The following is a 24,979-nucleotide window of genomic DNA, read 5'->3' on the forward strand; positions in this document are numbered from 1 at the left end:
ATGACACTAGTCATTTTCCCAACAATTGTTTACAGACAGATTATTTCACTTATCATTCAATGTATCACAATTCCAGTGGGTCAGAAGTTTACATACACTAAGTTGACTGTGCCTTTAAACAGCTTGGAAAATTCCAGAAAATGATGCTGTTAGAAGCTTCTGATAGGCTAATTGACATAATTTGAGTCAATTGGAGGTGTACCTGTGGATGTATTTCAAGGCCTACCTTCAAAATCAGTGCCTCTTTGCTTGACATCATGGGAAAATCAAAAAAAAATCAGCCAAGACCTCAGAAAAAGAATTGTAGACCTCCACAAGTCTGGTTCATCCTTGGGAGCAATTTCCAAATGCCTGAAGGTACCATGTTCATCTGTACAAACAATAGTACGCCAGTATAAACACCATGGGACCACGCAGCCGTCATACCGCTCAGGAAATAGACGCATTCTGTCTCCTAGAGATGAACGTACTTGTGCGAAAAGTGCAAATCCATCCCAGAACAACAGCAAAGGACCTTGTGAAGCTGCTGGAGGAAACAGATACCAAAGTATCTTTTTCCACAGTAAAACGAGTCCTATATCGACATAACCTGAAAGGCCGCTCAGCAAGGAAGAAGCCACTTCTCCAAAACTGCTATAAAAAGCCAGACTACGGTTTGCAACTTCACATTGGGACAAAGATCTTACTTTTTGGAGAAATGTCTTCTGGTCTGATGAAACAAAAATATAACTGTTTGGCCATAATGACCATCGTTATGTTTGGAGGAAAAATGGGGAGGCTTGCTAGCCGAAGAACACCATCCCAATCGTGAAGCATGGGGATGGCAGCATCATGTTGTGGGGGTGCTTTGCTGCAGAAGGGACTGGTGCACTTCACAAAATAGATGGCATCAAAATATGGCATCATGAGTGAGTAACATTATATGGATGTATTGAAGCAACATCTCAAGACATCAGTCAGGAAGTTAAAGCCTGGTCACAAATGGGTCTTCCAAATGGACAATGACCCCAAGTATACTTCCAAAGTTGTGGCAAAACGGCTTATGGACAACAAAGTCAAGATATTGGAGTGGCCATCACAAAGTCCTGACCTCAATCCTATAGAAAATATGTGGGCAGAACTGAAAAAGTGTGTGCGAGCAAGGAGGCCTACAACCTGACTCAGTTACACCAGCTCTGTCAGGAGGAATGGGCCAAAATTCACCCGACGTATTATGGGAAGCTTGTGGAAGGCTACCCGAAACATTTGACCCAAGTAAAACAATTAAGGCAATGCTACCAAATACGGATTGAGTGTATGTAAACTTCTGACCCACTGGGAATGTGATGAAAGACATAAAAGCTGAAATAATAATTCTCTCTACTATTATTCTGACATTTCACATTCTTAAAATAAAGTGGTGAACCCAACTGACTTAAGACAGGGAATTTTTACTAGGATTAAATGTCAGGAATTGTGAAAAACTGAGTATAAATGTATTTGGTTAAGGTGTATGTAAACTTCCGACTTCAACTGTTCAATGGGGGAAAGCATGGAAAATTGCTATCAAATATTGTATCAGTAAGGTAAAGGAAGTTTCATTTAAAATGTTACATAGAATTTATCCTGTGAAACATGTTTTGGAAAGATTCAAGCTGAATATTGACTATAAATGTGATTTCTGTGGAATGGAGAAGGAGACCATTTTGCATTTGTTTTTTGCCTGTATTTATAGTAGAATATTTTGGATTGACATTAAGATTTTTATTACACAAAAATAGGACCGGTTGTACAATTTAATGGTTTTGATATGATTTATTTCAGAAATTCTGACATTGATAAAGATGTAGTGTTTTTAATTCAACTGCTAATAATATTAGGTAAATTTCATAATCACAAATGCAAATGGTCTAATTCAAAACCTAACTTTTTTTTACTTTATAAATGAATTTAACAATATGGCACTACTTTAACTAAATTGAAAAACAAAAAGGCAATTAAAACTGGTTATATTATTAATGAATATGGTTTGTTTTTTAGGATTCCTGGCAATGTAAATAGTTTGTATGTATGTTTGTTTGCATGTGACTATTCCTCTTTTGTTTGTTGATAAGGTAGCCTAGTCAAAAAATTTACATCCAATCACATTAACCCTTACTCTCTCGCGGTAATTCCACTAACTATGTAGCCAAACGTAGCTGCTGCTCATTACACCAGCTCTGTCAGGAGGAATGGGCCAAAATTCACCCAACTTATTGGGAGAAGCTTGTGGAAGGCTAACCGAAACGTTTGACCCAAGTTAAACGATGTAAAGGCAATGCTACCAAAAACGAATTGAGTGTATGTAAACTTCTGACACACTGGGAATGTGATGAAAGAAATAAAGGCTGAAATAAATCCTTCTCTCTACTATTATTCTGACATTTCACATTCTTAAAATAAAGTGGTGATCCTAACTTACCTAAAACAGGGAATTTTTACTAGGATTAAATGTCAAGAATTGTGAAAAACTGAGTTTAAATGTATTTGGCTAAGGTGTATGTAAACTTACAATTTCAACTGTATATACATGTATCCTGAGATCATGTGTCACTTAAATAAAGTCCACCTGTGTGCAATTTAACTAATTATGTGACTTCTGAAAGTAATTGGTTGCGCCAGATCTTATTTAGGGGCTTCATAGCAAAGGGGGTGAATACATATGCACGCACCACTTTTCCATTTTTTTGAATTTTTTGAAACAATTACTTTTTTTCATTTCACTTCACCAATTTTGACTTTTGTGTATATCCATTACATGAAATTCAAATAAAAATCTATTTAAATTACATGCAACAAAAAAGGAAAAACGCCAAGGGGAATGAATACTTTTGCAAGGCACTGTATAGGAGATAAAAAAAAAGATCTAATACATTTTTATCCGTTCGACAGGGGTGGAATTTTATTTAGTTTTCCTTTCTTTATTGCGACAAATGATTACAGAAATTGTGTTTTTTGAATAAATTATGATTGCTGAATACTGTAATTTTGAAGGTACGCAGGGCATGTGATGTTATCAACTATAAAGCTCCACTCCACATTTAATTCTAAATACCTACTGCTTGCAAAAAACATTTATTCAACAATAAAGATAATGTTTCTTTGCAGCACAAAGATTGTCTTGACTTTGAAGAATGCCTGAATTGCTTCACATTGGATTTTGACGTTTCACCATCGAATTGTTTCAGATCATCGGCCTACGTGAGTGCAAGTTACACTATGGCACGGACCGTGGTAATAAGTAGGCACAAGATAATTATTAGAATATGGCAAATATTAGTAGATTCTTGCATTCTATCCATGCTGGCTACCAGAGACATGAAACATAGGTGCCCTAGTAGAATACAACTATGTTTCAAGATGAATTCCTCTCCAAAACACACAAATAACCAACAAAAAGAACCCTTGTTTTCAACATTTTTACATTTAAACTAGATTGACCACCTTTTCAAAATAAACAGCCTACCTATTTTCTCAAATGGAAAGAAATCCAATATTCAGCGGCCTGATATCCTTTTAATACTGTGTGGGAAACCCCATGTCAGACCACAAATGAAAGGCACAGATGCTGAAATGAGTCAGCAGAACAAAGGTGGATTCCATGAATCTTGCCAAGATTTTGTTTTATTTTTTCCTCTTGTTTTATGGTTAACTCGCCCCGTTTCAGTACACAGTAATGACAGGTGATGACTGCTGCTGTCTTGGTGTTTATATTTGTTTGTGTTTTGTTCTAAAACTACTCTACTGGATACCTCTAGTATTTTCGTGTATCTCTGGTAATTAGGAATGGAGGCAGTCAGAAAGAGTTGAGCAGGCCCAGCTTGGCTTCTGTCTGTGTGTGTGTGTGTGTGTCCTAGAGCCAGAGAAGGCCCCAGCCAGAGCCAGTTGTGTCCCATTCAAAGGGATTTCATTGGCTCACTGTTCCAGAACTCTGTGTCATGTGGAGAACCTCTACAGCACAATGGCAATCCCTCTTCTAAGTAGATATACTTTTTTTCCTGTCTCCAATACTATACATTATTGCAGTGTGTTGTAAACCAGCAGCAGGGAAGCCCAGTGAAAAAAGTGTAGATAAGAAATCCAAGTTTTAGCTAAAGCAGTCCACAGAGAGCCCACATCTCATTGCTCCCCACACTTGGCCCCCAGAGAGCCCACATCTCACAGCTCCCCACACTCGGCCCCCAGAAAGCCCACATCTCATAGCTCCCCACACTCGGCCCCCAGAGAGCCCAAATCTCATAGCTCCCCACACTTGGCCCACAGAAAGCCCACATCTCATTGCTCCCCACACTCGGCCCACAGAAAGCCCACATCTCATTGCTCCCCACACTCGGCCCCCAGAAAGCCCACATCTCATTGCTCCCCACACTCGGCCCCCAGAAAGCCCACATCTCATTGCTCCCCACACTCGGCCCCCAGAAAGCCCACATCTCATTGCTCCCCACACTCGGCCCACAGAAAGCCCATGTCTCATAGCTCCCCACACTCGGCCCACAGAAAGCCCACATCTCATTGCTCCCCACACTCGGCCCACAGAAAGCCCACATCTCATTGCTCCCCACACTCGGCCCCCAGAAAGCCCACATCTCATTGCTCCCCACACTCGGCCCCCAGAAAGCCCACATCTCATTGCTCCCCACACTCGGCCCCCAGAAAGCCCACATCTCATTGCTCCCCACACTCGGCCCCCAGAAAGCCCACATCTCATTGCTCCCCACACTCGGCCCCCAGAAAGCCCATGTCTCATAGCTCCCCACACTCGGCCCACAAACAACCAGTTGTAATGCGACACAACCATATGCTAAGACTAATAACTAACAGATAAAGCATCTAAAAACTAGGCTACTCCATAGCCGTCAGACAAAGTCCTAAGACTGCTGAGGGCCATAAACAACAACCTCTAGAGGAAAACTATTGAGAACCACAAATAAAAACGTAGACGTGATTTATGGAAGGTGATAAACAAAACCTGGACGGCCAAGCTATGTACAGTATAACAAAACCTAGACAACATAACACACCAGCTAACCAGGAATAAAAAGCTACATTAAAACAGTCCCTAGGTTGTGCATCTGGTTTAATAACAGCTGATGTTATGTTCAGTGATTGGGTGACGACTGCCAAGGTAAACCAAGTAGCTGCCGTAAGTGCTGTAGATGGATCAATGAGGCTCTTCCCTGTGGACTCAGTATTGAGGATATTGAGGTGCAATTAGGGGACATAAACTGTATATCCCTTTCTACACAGTGGCTGCGTTATTGGCAAAATATCTGATCTGATTGGTCAAAAGACCAATTAGTGGCTAAATAATCATCTGCCTATGTAAATGCATCTAGACAGTCTGTATTGAGTGTGGAAACAGAGAGCAGCACAACAAAGACTGTCCCGAAAACTGTGACTGACTGTGACTGACATCTTCCTAGGGCTGCAGGTAGCCAAGCGGTTAGAGCTTTGGGCCAATATCCGAAAAGTTGCTGGTTCAAATACCCGAGCCAACAAGGTGAAAAGTCTGTCAATGTTCCTTGAGCAAGCCACTTAACCCTAATTTGCTCCAGGGGCGGCATATTTACAGGTGAAGTCGGAAGTTTCCATACACCTTAGCCAAATACATTTAAACTCAGTTTTTCACAATTCCTGACATTTAATCCTAGTAAAAATTCCCATTTTAGGTCAGTTAGGATCACCACTTTATTTTAAGAATGTAAAATCAGAATAATAGTAGAGAGAATTATTTATTTCAGCTTTTATTTCTTTCATCACATTCCCAGTCAGTCAGAAGTTTACATACACTCAATTCGTTTTTGGTAGCGTTGCCTTTACATTGTTTAACTTGGGTCAAACGTCTCGGGTAGCCTTCCACAAGCTTCCACAATAAGTTGGGTGAATTCTGGCCCGCACACGTTTTTTCAGTTCTACCCACACATTTTCTATAGGATTGAGGTCAGTGCTCTGTGATGGCCACTCCAATACCTTGACTTTGTTGTCCATAAGCCATTTTGCCACAACTTTGGAAGTATGCTTGGGGTCATTGTCCATTTGGAAGACCCATTTGTGACCAAGCTTTAACTTCCTGACTGATGTCTTGAGATGTTGCTTCAATATATCCACATAATCACTCATCATCACTCATGATGCCATCTATTTTGTGATGTGCATCTGTCCCTCCTGCAGCAAAGCACCCCCACAACATGATGCTGCCACCCCCGTGCTTCACAGTTGGGATGGAGTTCTTCGGCTTGAACGCCTCACCCTTTTTCCTCCAAACATAACGATGGTCATTATGGCCAAACAGTTCTATTTTTGTTTCATCAGACCGTAGGACATTTCTCCAAAAAGTACGATCTTTGTTGCAAACCGTAGTCTAGCTTTTTTATGGCGGTTTTGGAGCAGTGGCTTCTTCCTTGCTGAGCGGCCTTTCAGATTATGTCGATATAGGACTCGTTTTACTGTGGATATATTTCGTTTTGTACCGGTTTCCTCCAGCATCTTCACAAGGACCTTTGCTGTTGTTCTGGGATTGATTTGCACTTTCGCACCAAAGTACGTTCATCTCTAGGAGACAGAATGCGTCTTCTTCCTGAGCGGAATGACGGCTGCGTGGTCCCATGGTGTTTATACTTGCGTACTATTGTGTGTACAGATGAACGTGGTATTTTTCTGAGGTCTTGGCTGATTTCTTTTGATTTTCCCATGATGTCAAGCAAAGAGGCAATGAGTTTGAAGGTAGGCCTTGAAATACATCCACAGGTACACCTACAATTGACTCAAATTATGTTATTTAGCCTATCAGAAGCTCCTAAAGCCATGACATAATGTTCTGTAATTTTCCAAGCTGTTAAAAGGCACAGTCAACTTAGTGTATGTAAACTTCTGACCCACTGGAATTGTGATACAGTGAATTACAAGTGAAATAATCTGTCTGTAAACAATTGTTAGGAAAATGACTTGTGTCATGCACAAAGTAGATGTCCTAACCGACTTGCCAAAAACATAGTTTGTTAACAAGAAATGTGTGGAGTGGTTGAAAAACGAGTTAATGACTCCAAACTAAGTGTACGTAAAACTTCCGACTTCAACTGTATATGGCTGACCCTGTAAACCAACACAGGTCATTGCACCTGTATGTGACAATAAAACATATATATATATCTTTTTTTTACTATGACAAACAAAGTACATCTCTTAAGTACAGTGTACAATCCTGTAAGCTGTCAATGAAGCACATGAACAATCTGCACTTGATACTAATACTGTCAGCTTGTTGAATAATTGGGTGAAGTCTAAAATAAACCTACAACAAAACCTTGCTGTGATAAGCTTCTTATCCGAAAAAGGACACCACTGTTTAGTATCAGGAGGAATCTGAATGCAAATATCTGAGCGGTGAGTGAGGAGGAAAGGTCAGGATTCAAATGACAGAGAAAGCACGCTGGCCTTTGTCACTATTACTCAGTCACATTGATTCGTACAGCAATATCTGACACCATCTGTGTTGTAATGGTGATTCTGCCATTCCGTTGTACAAGTTAAGATCTTTAAATAGTTGTGTCACAAGGCCTAACTAACACTGGATTGAGCAGACCAATAAGAATGCAGTAATGTAATTCTGGTACTGTGATGTCACAAGCAAGGCTAGTAGCGTCTTTTTATTTTCCTAATGTACTGAGGTATTTGAAGCTTGTCTACAGGTGTGTGTACAACATGCAACAGAGGTCCTATTCCATGCACAACAAAATAAACAGCATAAAGATAACGTAACACATAAATAACAAGCGGGGAGGAGAGGGCACAGGAGAGTGAGGCTTCTGCCTTATCTGATGGATCATGCAAACTATTCATAGGTTAAACGAAGCATGGCATTAGCTATACATTAGTTTCAATGTGGTGCTGGGGAAGTGAGTTTTAAAACTGTGTAGCTGAATTTGTGAAGGCATGAACAAAATGAGAGCAGGGATGGGGTCAATTCCATTTCAATTCCAATCAATTCAGGAAGTACACTGAAATTCCAATTCCAATTCTCTTCAATGCTTTTCAATTAGGAACATTTTAAATTGGAATTGGGTTTACTTTCTGAATTGAATGGAATTAAAATGGAATTGACCCCAACCCTGCAAGAGAGTAATGTGATAATAAAGGACTGTGGTGTTAAAAGCATGGGTAATAACTGTAAGTCTGATTATCATGGCTGGTTTATGAGGGTAAATACTTTTGCAACACTTCTGGCACATAATGCAAAAGGTTTTTTGCAACAGAATCTGGCAACTGTTAGAAGAATACTGTCAAACATTTTCCTGGATCAAAATAACCATAACATTTTAAATAGATGAGGCGGCACATCATACAGCATATGGACCATGCCATTATCATTTCCTCCCTCCCTCAGAGGTGTTGGCGGAATACTCACCATGGGTTTTTTCCATAAAGATGACTTTGGAGTCAGAGCTGAAGTTCTGTCCCGTCAAGATCATCTGCTGACCTCCCAGGACAGAGCAGCTATCCATGTCTTGTTTCTCCACCATTGGTAGCTCATGGGCCGACCGCTGGGCTGTGGGATGGAAGAGAGAACATGACGTTACACATTCTGTGGTACCGACAGGTCATGTTGGCGTAGAGGGTAGAGAACTGGCCGCTGGGCTGCAGGACAGCAGACGGAGCATGGTATTATTATGACTTGACATTACACACTCTGTGGTAGGTCAGTTTGATCTCAGGTTGATATTTGCTTTGAACTCACAAGGTAATTGTTGACAGATTTCAATGAATGAGGCTTGTACCGACTCATTTCAAAACCATACTTCCTCATTGTGTATTTCAAATATTTGTCTAAATATTAGATTTGTGTAAACATTAATATAGGCCAATGACTTGGTACAGTGCAGTACATTTAGTGCAGTGGGAGGATATGAATGAAGGTTGTAATGTAAATTGCGGCTACACGCTAGAGGCCTGGACACACAGAGCACATCATGGAAGTGGGACTCTGTCCAGTGGAAACAAATGACAGAGTGCAGTAACCTATAGTACAGAAAGGGGCAGAGGGGAGGAGGAAGAATGAATATGGAGGATGGACCTCTCCAACACTATCATCATTACGCAATGGAGCGTATGTTGGCATATGTTCAACAAACCCTGTGACCTGTATGTGAAGTAGACACTGAACGGCTACTGTAGTGTATTCTCTCCTGGAACAGTAGATTTCCTGGACTGATAGCTTAAATCAGGAAGCTACAGCCACAGAGACAGCCATAGAAATATAATTACTAGAATGGGAAAAGCTCCTCAGACCATGGCAATTCAACTGGAACACTCATGGGTACATTCAATATGGTCACCTGTGCATAAACCCATCAACTTGAATGGGAATTTCAGATCTCGTCATTCTTTTTGTAATATTTATTTAACTACGAAAGTCAGCTAAGAACAAATTCTTATTTACAATGACGGCCTATCCTGGCCAAATCCGGACGACACTGGGCCAATTGTGCCCCGCCCTATGGGACTCCCAATCACAGCCAGATGTGATACAGCCTTGATTCGAACCAGGGACTGTAGTGACGCCTCTTGCACTGAGATGCAGTGCCTTAGACTGCTGTGCCACACTCGGACCCCATAGGGAGGCATCCAGGGTTGGGGAACCATTACGTTAGAGCATTAAATGACTCAGCGCTTCTCTTGCTATCTATAGTGACTGACCTTATTCCTTTGGATCAACTGTCGGCAGTCTGAAGTTGATTCATGCCAGGTAACATGCTTGAGTTACAAAGGGACCAAATTAATCACTTGTAATGAATGAGAAGGGCAGTTGCCCTCATTCTAGCTGTTTCATGTTTACTTCTAGAGTAGTTTGTGTGGCAATTAAATTTAAAAACATTTAGTACACATGAACAGTGTAATTACTTCCTCAAGCTTATCGTCATCGTCCTGCCTTAATTACTGAAATTCAATCTCCACTGAGGCTTGTGAAGTGACCTTTGGACAGTCTACTATACTGTGAGTACACTGAGGATGATACCTGGAGGCTAGTCTCTTCATCCACATCACTGACGGACAGTTTCGCTTACTTATCGGCCATTTTGACAGATGTGCTGGGTGTGTTATAGTACGATTGTGCAAATACAACTTTGCACCTGATTTTTGGGGGGGTTCGGTGATGCCAGCACTACATAATCGTAAACACACAGATACACACACAGTGTTGAGGGTTGAGAGAACCAAATCAAATTTGTTACATGCGCCAAATACAACAGGGAAGGGAAAGGTGATACCTAGTCAGTTGAACAAATGAATGCATTCAACCAAAATGTGTTTTCTGCATTTAACCCAACACCTCTGAATCAGACCGCTGCTGGAGCTGCCTTAATCAACATCATAAGGCACCCAGGGAGCAGTTTTTGGGAGTTAACTGCCTTGACTGCTCAGGGATTCGAACCAGCAACCTTTCGGTTAATGGCCCAAAGCTCTTAACCACCCAACCGCTATGCTACCTGCCACCCAACAGGTTTAGACATTAACGTGAAATGCCTACTTACAAGCCCTTTCCCAACAATTCAAAAGTAAGAAAAATGGGTAAACATTTTTTTTTATAGTAACACAACAAAATAACAGTAATGAGGCTATATACCTGTACCGAGTCAATGTGCAGGGGTATGAGGTAATTGATATAATGTTTTCAATTTTTTTATTTTTTAAGTAGTTAGGCCAGTTGAGAACAAGTTCTCATATATGTACATGTAGGTAGTGTTAAAGTGACTAGGCATTCAGGATAGATAATAAAGAGAGTAGCAGCAGCGTATGTGAGTGTGAAAGTGTTGTGTACGTGTGATTGTGTGAGTGTGTGGCGTCAATATACATGTGTGTGTGTGTGTGTGTGTGTGTTTTGTGTGCGTGAGCATATGTAGTGTGTGTGTGTGTGTGCGTCTGTGTGTTGGAGTGTTAGTGTAGTATGTGCAGGTGTGTGGGTAGAGTCCCTTGAGTGTGCATAGAGCCGGTGCAGGAGAGTCAGTGCAAATAAAAAGGCTGTCAAGCCTCATCATAAAAGAGGCTTGTATGTCCGTGTGCCTGGACCTGATGGTACTACTCCCAGCTCATTTAAATATAGACCCACTTACTATGTGTGTTACCTCTGGTTAACGTCAGTCCAATGAAAACAGGCAAGAAGAAACATAGCTGGAAATATACTGCACTGTGTAAAATCAACATACAAGCAAATGTTAAACCTAAACCACCCTTTAAGACACATCTATAGTAGGCTATAGAAGGCATAGACAGAATTATACATAAAATAAAATCATACAATCATAGGTTTATGACATATAGAATGACATGGCCCTTCTCTGGACACTGTGTTAACTAACCTCCAAACGAGCTTCAATGCCATACAACACTCCTTCCGTGTCCTCCAACTGCTCTTAAAACGCTAGTAAAACCAAATGCATGCTTTTCAACAGTTCGCTGCCCGCACCCGGCCGCCCGACTAGCATCACTACTCTGGACGGTTCTGACCTAGAATATGTGGACAACTACAAATACCTAGGTGTCTGGCTAGACTGTAAACTCTCATTCGAGACTCATATTAAACATCTCCATTCCGAAATCAAATCTAGAATTGGCATTCTATTTCGCAACAAAGCCTCCTTCACTCACACCGCCAAACTTACCCTAGTAAAACTGACCATCCTACCGATCCTCAACTTTGGCGATGTCATCTACAAAATAGCTTCCAATACCCTACTCAGCAAACTGGATGTAGTCTATCACAGTGCCATCCGTTTTGTTACCAAAGCCCCTTATACCACCCACCACTGCGACTTGTATGCTCTAGTCGGCTGGCCCTCTCTACATATTCGTCGCCAAACCCACTGGCTCCAGGTCATCTATAAGTCTATGCTAGGTAAAGCACATCATCATCTGCTCATCTATCACTCCAGTGTTAATTTGCTAAATTGTAATTACTTCGCTACTATGGCCTATTTATTTCCTTGCCTCCTCACGCCATTTGCACACACTGTATATAGACTTTCTTTTTTTTGTATTGTGTTAATGACTGTACCCTTGTTTATTCCATGTGTAACTCTGTGTTGTTGTTTCTGTCGCACTGCTTTGCTTTATCTTGGCCAGGTCGCAGTTGTAAATGAGAACTTGTTCTCAACTAGCTTACCTGGTTAAATAAAGGTGAAATAAAAATAAAAAATATTAAAAATGTGTTGGATTTATAGTACTTACAGCACTCGATTGGATGGGAGGAAACTTGCAGTGAGATGTGTTGCCCATTGGGTTGGGGTATGTGGACACGGAACACCAGACGCACACGAGTGTTCTTCCGTCCGATGTCCGTCTCGCCCTTCCTCAGCTCAATGTCAGCATTCCTGAGCTTCAGGATCCCAGCACAGTCGATTCTGTGAGAAACACACCAATATGAGATCTACTGTAAATCCTGTACCGGTAAACAAATGTTGCATTATGATTACAACCGATATGGCTAATTACATCAGACCTGTGTTCAATTAGTATGTTATTTTTCATTAAAATCCTTGATTGAGCTTGCCTGGCACAATGGAACCAATAGAATAGTTTTATCAGTGCAAATCCATCATGCCCATCTTGTGGCACTGGAGACAGGCTGAGCAAAAATGCTCAAAAAGTTTAGAAGAAAACAAATACTATTTGAACCCAGTTCTGCAAAGAACACTGCTCTGTCTGGGTGGTGTTCGGCATGTGTCACTACTCTAGCTACTCTCACATCGCTTTCATGTTGTTCTTGGGCTCCAGAGGGATCTCCAGGACTTTGGTGGAGTTGATAATCTTCTCGTAGCTGGTGGTGGTGACCGTCTTGCCCGTGATGCGGTGGACCTGGTAGAAGGCGTGAGGCTTCAGGATCCTGTCGTCTGCAGTCCCAATGAAGATCTGGAGGCCTAGGGGCTCCTTACCCCTGTAGCCATGCAACTGGAAGAAACACCAGAGGAAACTCCAATAAAACATTAATAAAACAAAGTCAAGATGCTCACACTTTTTATAATGTGTCATTTTTAAATTTAAAGAACATTTCTTCTCTACCTGTTCTTTTTCAATACTTATATACCTGCACAAACACTGGTAGGTACCCAGTGTTTTATTACATAGTTGAATTTATATCATGATTGTTTTTTCTCATTATTTTGCCAATAACTATATGTATTTTTTGCCAGTTTGCTGATAACAGTTTAGGCTGAACATAAAGCTTACACCCTGGTAGACACACACACTGCTGGAAACATAAGTATTTTCCAGTCCTCAACATTAGTATTCAGTCGAGTCTCAATTTACTGTTGAGAGTTAGAATAGTAGAATACACAAGGTGCAATTTCAAAACTTTGTTGCAGCAGTTTGTCTTGTTACATGCCACTCACTGACAGTCCCTCAATTAGCCAATGTCAGTTAAAATAATTTTGATTGGTAAATTAGTCTAATTAATCTAGCCAGCTTTCTACACTTGTAGTAATCATGGATGAATTACCCGACCGCGGAGCCCCCACTGATTTTGTTAGTCACTCGAACTCAGATATCATATTATGTCTTGCTCACAAAGGAGGGTCGAGAGTTTCAAGTTCCTTGGTGTTCACATCACCAATGAACTATCATGGTCCAAACACACCAAGACAGTCATGAAGAGGGCACAATAAAACCTTTTCCCCCTCAGGAGACTGAAAAGATTTGGCATGGGTCCTCAGATCCTCAAAAGGTTCTACAGCTGCACCATCGAGAGCATCCTGACCGGTTGCATCACCGCCTGGTATGGCAACTGCTCGGCATCTGAACGCAAGGTGCTACAGAGGGTAGTGTGTACTGCCCAGTACATCACTGGGGCCAAGCTTCCTGCCATCCAGAACCTATATAATAGGCGGTGTCAGAGGAAAGCCCATAAAATGATCAGAGATTCCAGTCACCCAAGTTATAGACTGTTTTCTCTGCTACCGCACGGCAAGCGGTACCAGAGCACCAAGTGTAGGACCAAAAGGCTCCTTAACATTTTCTAACCCCAAGCCATAAGACTGCTGAACAATTAATCAAATCGTCACCGGACTATTTACATTGACTCCCCCATTTGTTTTGTACACTGCTGCTACTAGCTGTTTATTACCTATGCATAGTCACTTCACCCCTACCTACATGTACAAATTACCTCAACTAACCTGTACCCCTGCACACTGACTCGGTACCGGTACCCCCTGTATATAGCCTTGTTATTGTTATTCTTATTGTGTTACTTTTTATTATTTGTTTTTACTTCAGTCTATTTGGTAAATATTTTCTTAACTCTTCTTGAACTGCACTCTTGGTTAAGAGCTTGTAAGTAAGCATTTCACGGTAAGGTCTACACTTGTTGTATTCGGCGCATGTGACAAATAAAGTTTGATTTGATATTGACCTGGCATAAGACATGGCAAAATGTGTTGAATTGCAGGAAATTTGGCAAAAATACAGTCAAAAAATGTATCATAAAGAATATGGTTTTGAAGTGTTTGTCCTATATCTAGAAGATATAAGAAAGCTCAGTAAATATGTGTGCTTTTTTTGGACACATATTTAACCCCTTATTTTTGTTGCCACAAAATTACATTTATACTTCCATTAGTTTGTTTGGGTTACCTTCAGACAAGTCCCGTGACACTGATGGGGGTCGTAGAGCAAAACAGAGAACACCATCATGTTTGTGAGAGTCTCCCCTTTCCATAGAGTGGTGACAACCATTCGGACGCTACAAACATTTGTGAGAAGACCGATTTTCTTTTTGTCATGGTCTGACAAACACCGCTGTAGCTCTGCCACCTTCCACCGCAGATAGCTTAAACTGACGTATTGTAATGGGGATTTTTTTATTATCTTACTTAGATTGACGCATGGGTGCGATAATAAACTCTTAAGGATTAATGTGTAGCGGCTAATTGTATAGCTAATAGTAAATGAGCTTGAACTTAAAAAAATAAATACATAAATTGGACGGCCCTGTCGGTGGATGGTTTCTGTTAGTCCTAAAGTAAATGGAATTCAAAAGAGCTAGGTAGGAATAACTATGATTCACTGGAATACTAGACGGCCAAAGCCTTAGCTTTACCCTGAGCCAATGTTCCACGGACACTTTCAAGACAAAAGAAAGAAGGCAAGGTCTACGTTCATTCCAGTACTTCTCAAGTTTCTATACAGTGGAGAGGTCTGGTGAATTGGAGGTGGCCACATAGAAAATACATGTTTATAACATGATGTAAAAGTCCTAATCATAAATGTTTATCAAAGTCATTACATAAAATTGTAAATAAGCTGTAGGCCTAGTTGTCGACAATATTGAGCTAAATAAAGTCTGCTTGCAACCTCAGACGTCTGCACTTTACGTACTTCTTTTTTAACTCACACCACTAAACCCCCTATGTCTCTGTCACACACACGCACAAACAGTGTCAAGCTCATGACTTCTTAGACAGATACTTTTAGTTGCAAGTTCACGCTTTGTGGTTTTTGCATGCTTCCTTCCAAGGTAGTTGCTGGTCTCTCCACTAATCTGCATCTGTGTGTGTGTGTGTGTGTGTGTGTGTGTGTGTGTGTGTGTATGTGTGTGTGTGTGTGTGTGTGTGTGTGTGCGCATGCATATATACACTGAGTGTACAAAACAGTCCTAATATTAAGTTGCACCCCCTTTTGCCCTCAGAACAACCTCAATTCATCGGGGCATGGACTCTACAAGGTGTCGGAAACTATTGAGTATGAAAACTAGCAGTGTTGCAGCTCTTGACACACTAAAACTGGTGCACCTACTTCCATACCCCGTTCAAAGGCACTTAAATCTTTTGTCTTGCCCATTCACCCTCTGAATGGCACACACAGAATTATATATTATTGGATGTAATGTATTTCTATTTTGTATTGTTTTAGTGAGTATGTGTATTGTGGCCTTGTAATTGTCCTTAGCTGCCCTGGAACTACAGTGAAAATTAGCTTTTGGCTAACCCTGGCACATTTACATGAATTTTGCATTATTGTAATATTGATGTTGATTAATGTACATTGTCCCCTATAAATAAGTAAATACACAATCCATGTCTCAAGGCTTAAACATACTTATTTAACCTGTCTCCTCCCTTTCATCTACACCAGGTATTCCCAAACTGGGGTACGCGTAATGCCGTCAGCGGTACGCCAAATAAAAATGTGATTCACATGAAAAATATATATATTTTTGAATTTTAATTCATTCACATTTTCAAACAATACATTTATATTTTCCAACGGCGCTATACATTTGGGTGAGTTTCTTTCTCGTCTGAGTAGCCTCGTTTCACTGCCAAAAATAAAATGTAACCATCTAGTGTTCAGCGAAATAACAACACAATGTCAAATACAGGTAGCCTAGTCAAATAATTAACATCCAATCACATTAACCATTACTCTCCGCGGGAAACCGTCACTCTTGCGCAGACATTTAGAAACGAAACATGACAATTTGAAAGATAAGCCACGGGAGTTTTTTGAACGAGAATAAAGACAACTTTCGAGAAGTAAGACGTGTATAAAAGCAACAGATACCATTAAGAAGAAGGGTCTAGAAGCCTTATATGGTGAGCTACCGAGTGGCAAGGAAAGGCAAGCCCCATACTATTGTGGAGGACTTAATTCTTCTTGCTGCTGCAGATATGGCTGGGACAATGCTGGGGGAAAAGGCCAAAAAAAACTGTACAGACAATGTCTCCATCAAACAACACTGCATCACGACGCATCAGTGACATGGCAGGAGATGTTTTGAAACAATTACTACTTCACATACAAGCCAGTGAATTCTATGCGTTACAGCTGGATGACTCAACAGATGTGGCGGACCTGGCAAGGCTCCTGGTATATGTCCGTTACGTTTATGGGGGGGGTCAATTAAGGAAGACATCCTCTTCTGCAAACCACTGGAAACCAGGACAACATGAGAGGATATTTTTTAAAGTACTGGACAGCTTTGTGACATCAAATGGACTTTGGTTGTCAAGATGTGTTGGTATGGTTAACTTTGTTAAAGCAAGGCCCCTGAACTCTCGTGTATTTTCTGCATTATGCAATGATATGGGCAGCGACCATGTAACACTTAACACATACAGAAGTGCGCTGGTTATCAAGGGGCAAAGTATTGGCACGTTTTTTTAAAATTGAGAGACAAGCTTAAAGTTTTATTTACTGACCATAATTTTCCCTTGTCTGACCGCTTGCATGATGACGAGTTTCTCACACGACTGGCCTATCTGGATGATGCATTTTCTCCGCCTGAATGGTCTGAATCTAGGATTACAGGGACTCTCCGCAACTATATTCAATGTGCGGGACAGAATTGAGGCTATGATTAAGAAGTTGGAGCTCTTTTGTGTATGTATTAACCAGGACAACACACAGGTCTTTCCATCATTCTATGATTTGTGTGCAAATGAACTCAAGCTTACGGACAATGTCAAACGTGATATAGCAAAGCACCTGAGTGAACTGGGTGAGCAATTACGCAGGTAGTTTCCCGAAACGGATGACACAAACAACTGGATTCGTTATCCCTTTCATGCCCTGCCTCCAGTCCACTTACCGATATCTGAACAAGAGAGCCTCATCCAAATTGCAACAAGCGGTTCTGTGAAAATTTTATTTAATCAGAAGCCACTGCCAGATTTCCGGATAGGGCTGCGCTCAGAGTTTCTTGCCTTGGCAAATCGCGCTGTTAAGACACTGATGCCCTTTGCAGCCACGTACCTATGTCAGAGTGGATTCTCGGTCCTCAATAGCATGAAAACTAAATACAGGTACAGACTGTGTATGGAAAATTATTTAAGACAGACTCTCTCCAATACAACCAACATTGCAGAGTTATGTGCATCCATTCAAGCCCACCCTCCTCATTAACCTGTGGAGAGTTATTCACAATTGTTGATGAATAAATAAGGTTTTACATGTAAGATGACTAAATAAAGAGAAAAATTATTGATTATTATTATTCTATTATTATTTGTGCCCTGGTCCTATAAGAGCTCTGTGTCACTTCCCACGAGCCGGGTTGTGACAAAAACTCACTCATTCTTATGTTTAATAAATGTATTGTATAGTATGTGTGGCAGGCTTACAATGACGGCAAAAAGCAACATTTGAGAGTGTGCTAACCCTGGTGCTAGAGGGGGTACGCAGCTGGAGGTTGAATGTCTGAATGGGTACGGGACTATAAAAAGTTTGTGAACCACTGATCTACACTGATTGAAGTGGATTTAACAAGTGACATCATTAAGGGATCATAGCTTTCACATGGATTGGTGTTCCCTTCACACACTGGTCTCATGACAGTGTTTCAGGAGAGATGAGCTTTTAGTTAGGCATACTCATATGAAAAAATGAAAAGCAAAAATATAACGTTTTGTTACCTTTTGACACAATTTATACATGCTGTATAGAGTTAGCAGCACTTCTTTACATGTTCAATGTAAGCTGAACTTAAAGCGCAACTGGCAAGAAACAACTTCCCTGAGAGAAAACGGCCTATGTGGTATCGATATTTTTCAGAAACAGTTATTCTAGTGTAAAAATTGACTACAAAGTGTAAATAGGATCATGTTGGTCATAAAGTCAGTCTCGTTCAAAATTGAGTTTTGTAAATGAGGTCGTCATGACTTGAGTTTGGTTTTGATTTCAACAATTCTCACTTGCCCACTAACACGGGATACACATCTGCAGCGATTGCACTCTATCCAATCCAACTGCAGAACACACAGACAGTGTGACAGACTGCCCAGCAGCGCAGCGGATCAGACTTTGTTAACAGATTTATTCTAAAATGGATTAAATATTTTTTTCCATCAATCTACAAACAATACCCCATAATGACAAAGCGAAGACAGGTTTTCAGAAATGTTTGCACATTTTTGCAATTGACATTTACATAAGTGTTCAGACCCTTTGCTATGAGACTCAAAATTGAGCTCAGGTGCATCCTGTTTCCATTGATCATCCTTGAGATGTTTCTACAACATGATTTGAGTCCACCTGTGGTAAATTCAATTGATTGGACATGATTGGGAAAGGTACACACCTGTCTATATAAGGTGCTACAGATGACAATGCATGTCAGAGCAAAAAGCAAGCCATGAGGTTGAAGGAATTGTTATAGAGCTCTGAGACAGGATTGTGTTGAGGCACAGATCTGGGGCAGGGTACCAAAACATTTCTGCAGCATTGAAGGTCCCCAAGAACATAGTGACCTCCATAATTCTTAAATGAAAGAAGTTTGGAACCACCAAGACTCTTTCTACAGCTGGCTGCCCGGCCAAACAGAGCAATTGGGGGAGAAGGGCCTTGGTCAGGTAGGTGACCAAGAACCCGATGGTCACTCTGACAGAGCTCCAGAGTTCCTCTGTGGAGATGGGAGAACCTTCCAGAAGGACAACCATCTCTGCAGCACTCCACCAATCAGGCCTTTATGGTAGTGGTCAGATGGAAGCCACTCCTCAGTAAAAGGAACATGACAGCCCACTTGGAGTTTGACAAAAGGAACCTAAAGGACTGACATACCTTGAGAAACAAGATTCTTTGGTCTGATGAAACCAAGATTGAACTCTTTGGCCTGAATGCCAAGTGTCACGTCTGGAGGAAACCTGGCACCATCCCTACGGTGAAGCATGGTAGTGGCAGCATCATGCTGTGGGGATGTTTTTCAGTGACAGGGACTGGGAGACTAGTTAGGATCGATGGAAAGATTAATGGAGAAAAGTACAGAGCGATCCTAGATGAAAACCTGCTTCAGAGCGCTCGCGACTTCAGACTGGGGCGAAGGTTCACCTTCCAACAGGACAACGACCCTAAGCACACAGCTAAGACAACGCAGGATTGGCTTCGGGACAAGTCTCTTAATGTCCTTGAGTGACCCAGCCAGAGCCCGGACTTGAACCTGATCGAACATGCCTGGAGAGACCTAAAAATAGCTGAGCAGCAACGCTCTCCATCGAACCCGACATAGCTTGAGAGGATCTGCAGAGAAGAATAGGAGAAACTCCCCAAATACAGGTGTGCCAAGCATGTAGCACCATACCCAAGAAGACTCAAGGCTGTAATGCTGCCAAAAGGTGCTTCAACAAAGTACTGAGTAAAGGGTCTGAATACTTATGTAAATATGATATTTTAATAAAAACAAATAAAAAAATTCTAAAAACAGTTTTTGCTTTGTCATTATGGGGTATTGTGTGCAGAGTGATTTTAGAATAAGGCAGTAACGTAACAAAATGTGGAAAAAGTCAAGAGGTCTGAATAATTTTCCAAATGCACTGTACCTAAGACAACATATCTCACATTTAACTTAATAAATACTGCATCAGACACCTTAGCTAGATGTAAAATTGTGCGACTAAACCTCCTCTACAAGAACGTCTCAATTAATGACAGATTTAATGAGTTATCTTAGATTCATTCTGACTATTTTGAGGAAGTGATACTGGCTTTGTTCCTATGGTGTCTCATGGGGGACAAACATCAGTAACTGCCACCGAACTACACCCCGAGACAAAAATCTTGTTTTCTTAGTGAGCAACAGACAAATACATGTGGAATCAGTGCGTTCAGATGCTCTTAATAGAAGACATTTCCACATGTTGACGGTCGTCTGTATATTTTAAGCAGGGCCTATAATTTTCAGTTCATATTTTAACGTTTCCACGGCAACGTAATGAAAGCTTCCTTGTGGTTGTTGACTGTCAGAACCTGGCCAAGCAGAAATTAAGCATTTCTCACTTTCTATTTTCTGTCTCTCACGGTCAGTGAGTTGTGCCTGGTGTCATCCAATCATGTGGCTGGCTAGGCACGTCCAAACTCCCTCCCAGTCCCAGACTGAACTCTCTTCACTTTACTTTTCCCAGTCCCCCTCATTCTGACTCACTGCAACCATGGCAACCGGCTTCTCAAATGGCCTGTTTAGTATTTGCAGCAGTAGACTATTTTACTCACTGTGTCAGACTCAGCTACCTTTGTTCAACACCACGTATTCATGTCACTTTATGACCAAAATGTTCTTATTTACACTTTGTAGTAAATTTGATACTAGAATAAATGTTTCTGAACAATATCGATGCCACAAAGGCCATTTTCTCTCCAATAAATTATTTATTGCCTTCAGTTGCGCTTTAAGTTCAGCATACATTTCTGTTTTTCATATGAGTATGCCTGACTAAAAGTTCACCACTCCTGTCTCCTGAGACCACTGTCATGAGACCAGTGTGTAAAGGGGTCACCAAGGACCAAATAAACAGAAACCTGCTTGTGGTTGAAAACATGGGGCTGTGAGGGGTACCGCAGTGCTGTGTTTTTTAGCAAGAAGACAAATCTTTTCATGACACTTAGTTTGAAATAATTCACAACACAAAATACACTGACTGTACAAAATATTAAGAACACCTGCTCTTTCCATGACATAGACTGACCAGGTGAATCAAGGTGAAAGCTATGATCCCTTATTGATGTCACTTGTTAAATCCACTTCAATCAGTGTAGATGAACGTGAGGGGCCAGGTTAATGAAGGATTTGTAAGCCTTGAGACAATTGAGACATGGATTGTGTATGTGTGCCATTCAGAAGGTGAATGGGCAAGACAAAAGATTTAAGTGCCTTTGAATGGGGTATGGTAGTAGGTGCCAGGCGCACCAGTTTGAGTGTTTAAAGAACTGTAATGCTGCTGCGTTTTTCACGCTCAACAGTTTCCTGTGTGTATCAAGAATGGTCCACCACCCAAAGGACATCCAGCCAACTTGACACAACGGTGGGAAGCATTGGAGTCAACATGGGTCAGCATCTCTGTGGAACGATTGACACCTTATAGAGCCCATGCTAAGACGAATTGAGGCTGTTCTGAGGGCAAAAGGGACATTCCTAATGTTTGGTATACTCAATGTATATTGTTCATAGGAAATGAAATAAATAATAGCCTAGAAAGACTTTACTGTAGTAAGTATGGGAGTTAGTGTGAGGATAAAGTAGCTGCCATGTATAAGATGTCAGTGCAAGATATAACTAATTTCAGTGAGTGTGGCAAGCTGCTAGGAAGAAAAGAGAGGAGTGAGAGATAGAGAGAGAAAAGATGAGGTAAAGGATGACAGATAGAACGTACACGGTAACACACAGTAGTCATTTTCATAAGCCAGGCCCTGGGGCAGTAGTACCACATGCTGTAATGATGACTAGGAAATACCATTACACGCAACAGGCCTTCCTATTCAGACTCTCCTACATTAAAATGGGCTACCTAGAACCATAAAGGGTTCTTCGCCTGTCCCTCTTCGGTTCTAGGATATGTTTTAACTTTTTGCTGCAAGGTACTGTAGATTCCTTTCACCAAATGGTTCATAAAGGTTTCTTGATGGTTCTTCATTGGGTGAAAACGTTCTACATGGAACCAAAAAAGGTTCCCAAAAGCCTCCTTTTCTAAGAGTGATACAGAGCCAGCAGCGTACCTGGACGACAGGATGACCTCCAGTGGGGGCTTTGACCGCTCCTCTGCTCCCCTCTGTCTCATAGTGGGCTCGGTGATGAGGCTTGGGCTGCACGTCAACATGGAGCTCGTACTGGTCTGTATGGCTGGGGACAGGCCATTCCAGAGGGGGCAGAGAAGAAAGTGGGATGCTACAGGAAATAAGAGATGGAAACAAGGGTTAATTGTCTGTGATTAGGCTTCCTAAAGTGTGGCTCCTAATGTAGTCATATAACTGATACAATGTAATAGACACTAAATCTGATTCATAATATGGGTGTGTCCCTGGTTAGGCAGAAAGTATTCCAGTACTGGCCTACTAACTGCACCCTTTACCTATACAGTACAGGCTTCCTACACCATTCACCTGCAAAGGTTGGGGACCAGCTGCTTGGTCCAGATGGGAGGGATAACAAAGAAGGACTCCGCCCCAGTTTTACTCTTAACGTCTTGCTCACAGGACACCAGGTAGTTGACCTCCCTGTGGTTCTCTGGGTAGAGGGCGTACGCCTGGTTGGCCGTCTTCACTACCTTGGTGGGGACGAGACCAGGCTGGACAGTGCCGTAGCCGTTCATGGCCTCAGCCATACTGTTGGGGGTCCCGTAATGGGCACTTGCGTTCTGTTGGGAGTGCTCCCCGTTGCCCCCGTGTGGGGAGGGACTGCGGGAACGGATCCCGGTGACCAAGCTGGGATTCCTGTACATGTCGTAGGTGCGCTTGCCCTGTGGCGAGGTGGAGCGGGATCCTGGCCTGATGGATGGGGAGGGCGAACGGGGGCCGAGGCAGCCCTCCTCAGTGCGGGGGGAAGTGCCTGGGGATGTGCGGGGGGAGCCGGTGTGGATGTTCTGGAAGCGGGGGCAGAGGTCTCCGGCCCCGGTCTGGCCACTACTTGGGGACACGCAAGGGGAGGCCCAGGGAGAATAGCTCTCCGAGTGCCAGCTGGTGGAGGAGTTGCTGCTGGCTGGGCTCAGGCACTGGGGCTCGCGGTATACCAGGCTGTCGTGGCCCGGGACGGTCAGAGTGGGCCGGGGACTGATGTTCAGAGGGTGGTTCTGTAGGGAGTCTCGTCCATGGCTGTAGAGCTCACGTGACGGGGTGATCTCGATCCTGGGGCTCAGGGCGATACCCCCAGGCCTGGTGTGGTCCAGGTAGTTTTTAGCCTCCAGGTGTTCATAACCAGAAAGGCTCTCTGGGTTGCGCTCGCTGCACTTGATGTCGTAGGGGGAAGTCTCCTCCAGGGGGTAGGCCAGATGAGATGCAGCACTGAGGACTCTCTGTGAGGAGAGATTTGGCTCATCTACTGAGAGGTAGATAGGGAACAAGGAAGAGAAATGATCAGAAGAAAATATATTATTTATAAACGGACTGTCCATTGTCTGTAAAATTACTGAAGATATTACGTGTTCTCAGAAATCACACATCTTACAAAACTTTGGATCCATATTTGCAATACACATGAGAGCCACATTAAACAGAAAATATATGTTCTTTGAATTCAACAAACCACCATTTCAAATAATAATGTTGTCAATCATTTTTATTCAATCCCTTTGATCAGTTTGATTAACAATCATAGAAAACAAAAGGTTTAGGCGTGGAAACTATTCACATCATCAAATGGGGCCCCTTGTGACTGTTAGAATATTTGTAAACATTAAAGCCATGCACATAAAACAAATGACAGCTGATGTTTTCCAGTTAGAAAGTGTGTTGAAACAAGCTAGCCATGATTATACAATGTATACAGACATGCATAGCAAATGCAGGATCAAATGTATAATTTTTGTGAAAAAATATATATTTCCTTTTAGTAATGTTTACTAGAACTAGAAGCGGAAAGGAAAATAGCATTCTGTCAAAATCACATCGCTGTTTATTTGTTTTCAATGACGCCACTGCATTTAACGTTTTACGTTGAAAAGTAATATAAGCATCTAAAATGTGAAAAGCGCGCGGGAGACTTGACAAGCCATTGGACAAACCTTGATCTTCCCCGGGAAAGTTGTTGCAAGGTGGTTCATATTCAAACAGGTAATCAAACTCCAACTCATCTTGGCAGTTTACTTGACTCAGTTCCTCTTCCAGCCCTAACTCACTAGGGTCTTTTCTGTCGTAAAACGAGCTCATCTGTCTTATTGAATCAATTTACTTATAATAAAAATTAAAGGAAGCAGATATTTTGTATAATCAATGATGTTACTCTGGCTGTTCTCTTCATCCACGAAGGCCTTGCGATGTCAGAGGCCTTGACGGAGGTGGATAGGCTATGATAGAATCTTCACTTGCTCAATTGAAGCGATAATACGCCACTGATGCCTCAGTAAAAAAAAAATGCGAAAAGAACGAGCAGCGAGTGCAACGTAATAGCAGCTAAACTTCCTCTTTCAAACTAAACCTCATATAGAGATAAGGCGTGTCTATTTTCATATAGAAGCCCTAAATAAATACGGTGCAAGGTGTCAAAGGCGGA

At 41.8% G+C, this 24,979-nt stretch overlaps 1 protein-coding gene across 1 annotated transcript in view; it reads right to left on the reverse strand.

Moving 5' to 3' along the window:
* LOC120059614 (nuclear factor of activated T-cells, cytoplasmic 2-like) overlaps positions 1–23,951 on the reverse strand; it is a 51,935-nt gene extending 27,984 nt beyond the window's left edge. The window contains exons 1-6 of the mRNA XM_039008742.1: positions 23,936–23,951; positions 22,876–23,809; positions 22,492–22,660; positions 12,758–12,960; positions 12,241–12,413; positions 8,423–8,563 (exon numbers count right to left, since the gene is read on the reverse strand). Of these exons, the coding sequence (XP_038864670.1) occupies positions 8,423–8,563; positions 12,241–12,413; positions 12,758–12,960; positions 22,492–22,660; positions 22,876–23,809; positions 23,936–23,951 (1,636 nt within the window). The remainder of the gene's footprint in view (positions 1–8,422; positions 8,564–12,240; positions 12,414–12,757; positions 12,961–22,491; positions 22,661–22,875; positions 23,810–23,935) is intronic.
* Between the last annotated feature and the right edge of the window lie 1,028 nt (positions 23,952–24,979).

This window comes from Salvelinus namaycush, chromosome 14, assembly GCF_016432855.1.
Source record: "Salvelinus namaycush isolate Seneca chromosome 14, SaNama_1.0, whole genome shotgun sequence".
Classification (NCBI taxonomy): domain Eukaryota; kingdom Metazoa; phylum Chordata; class Actinopteri; order Salmoniformes; family Salmonidae; genus Salvelinus; species Salvelinus namaycush.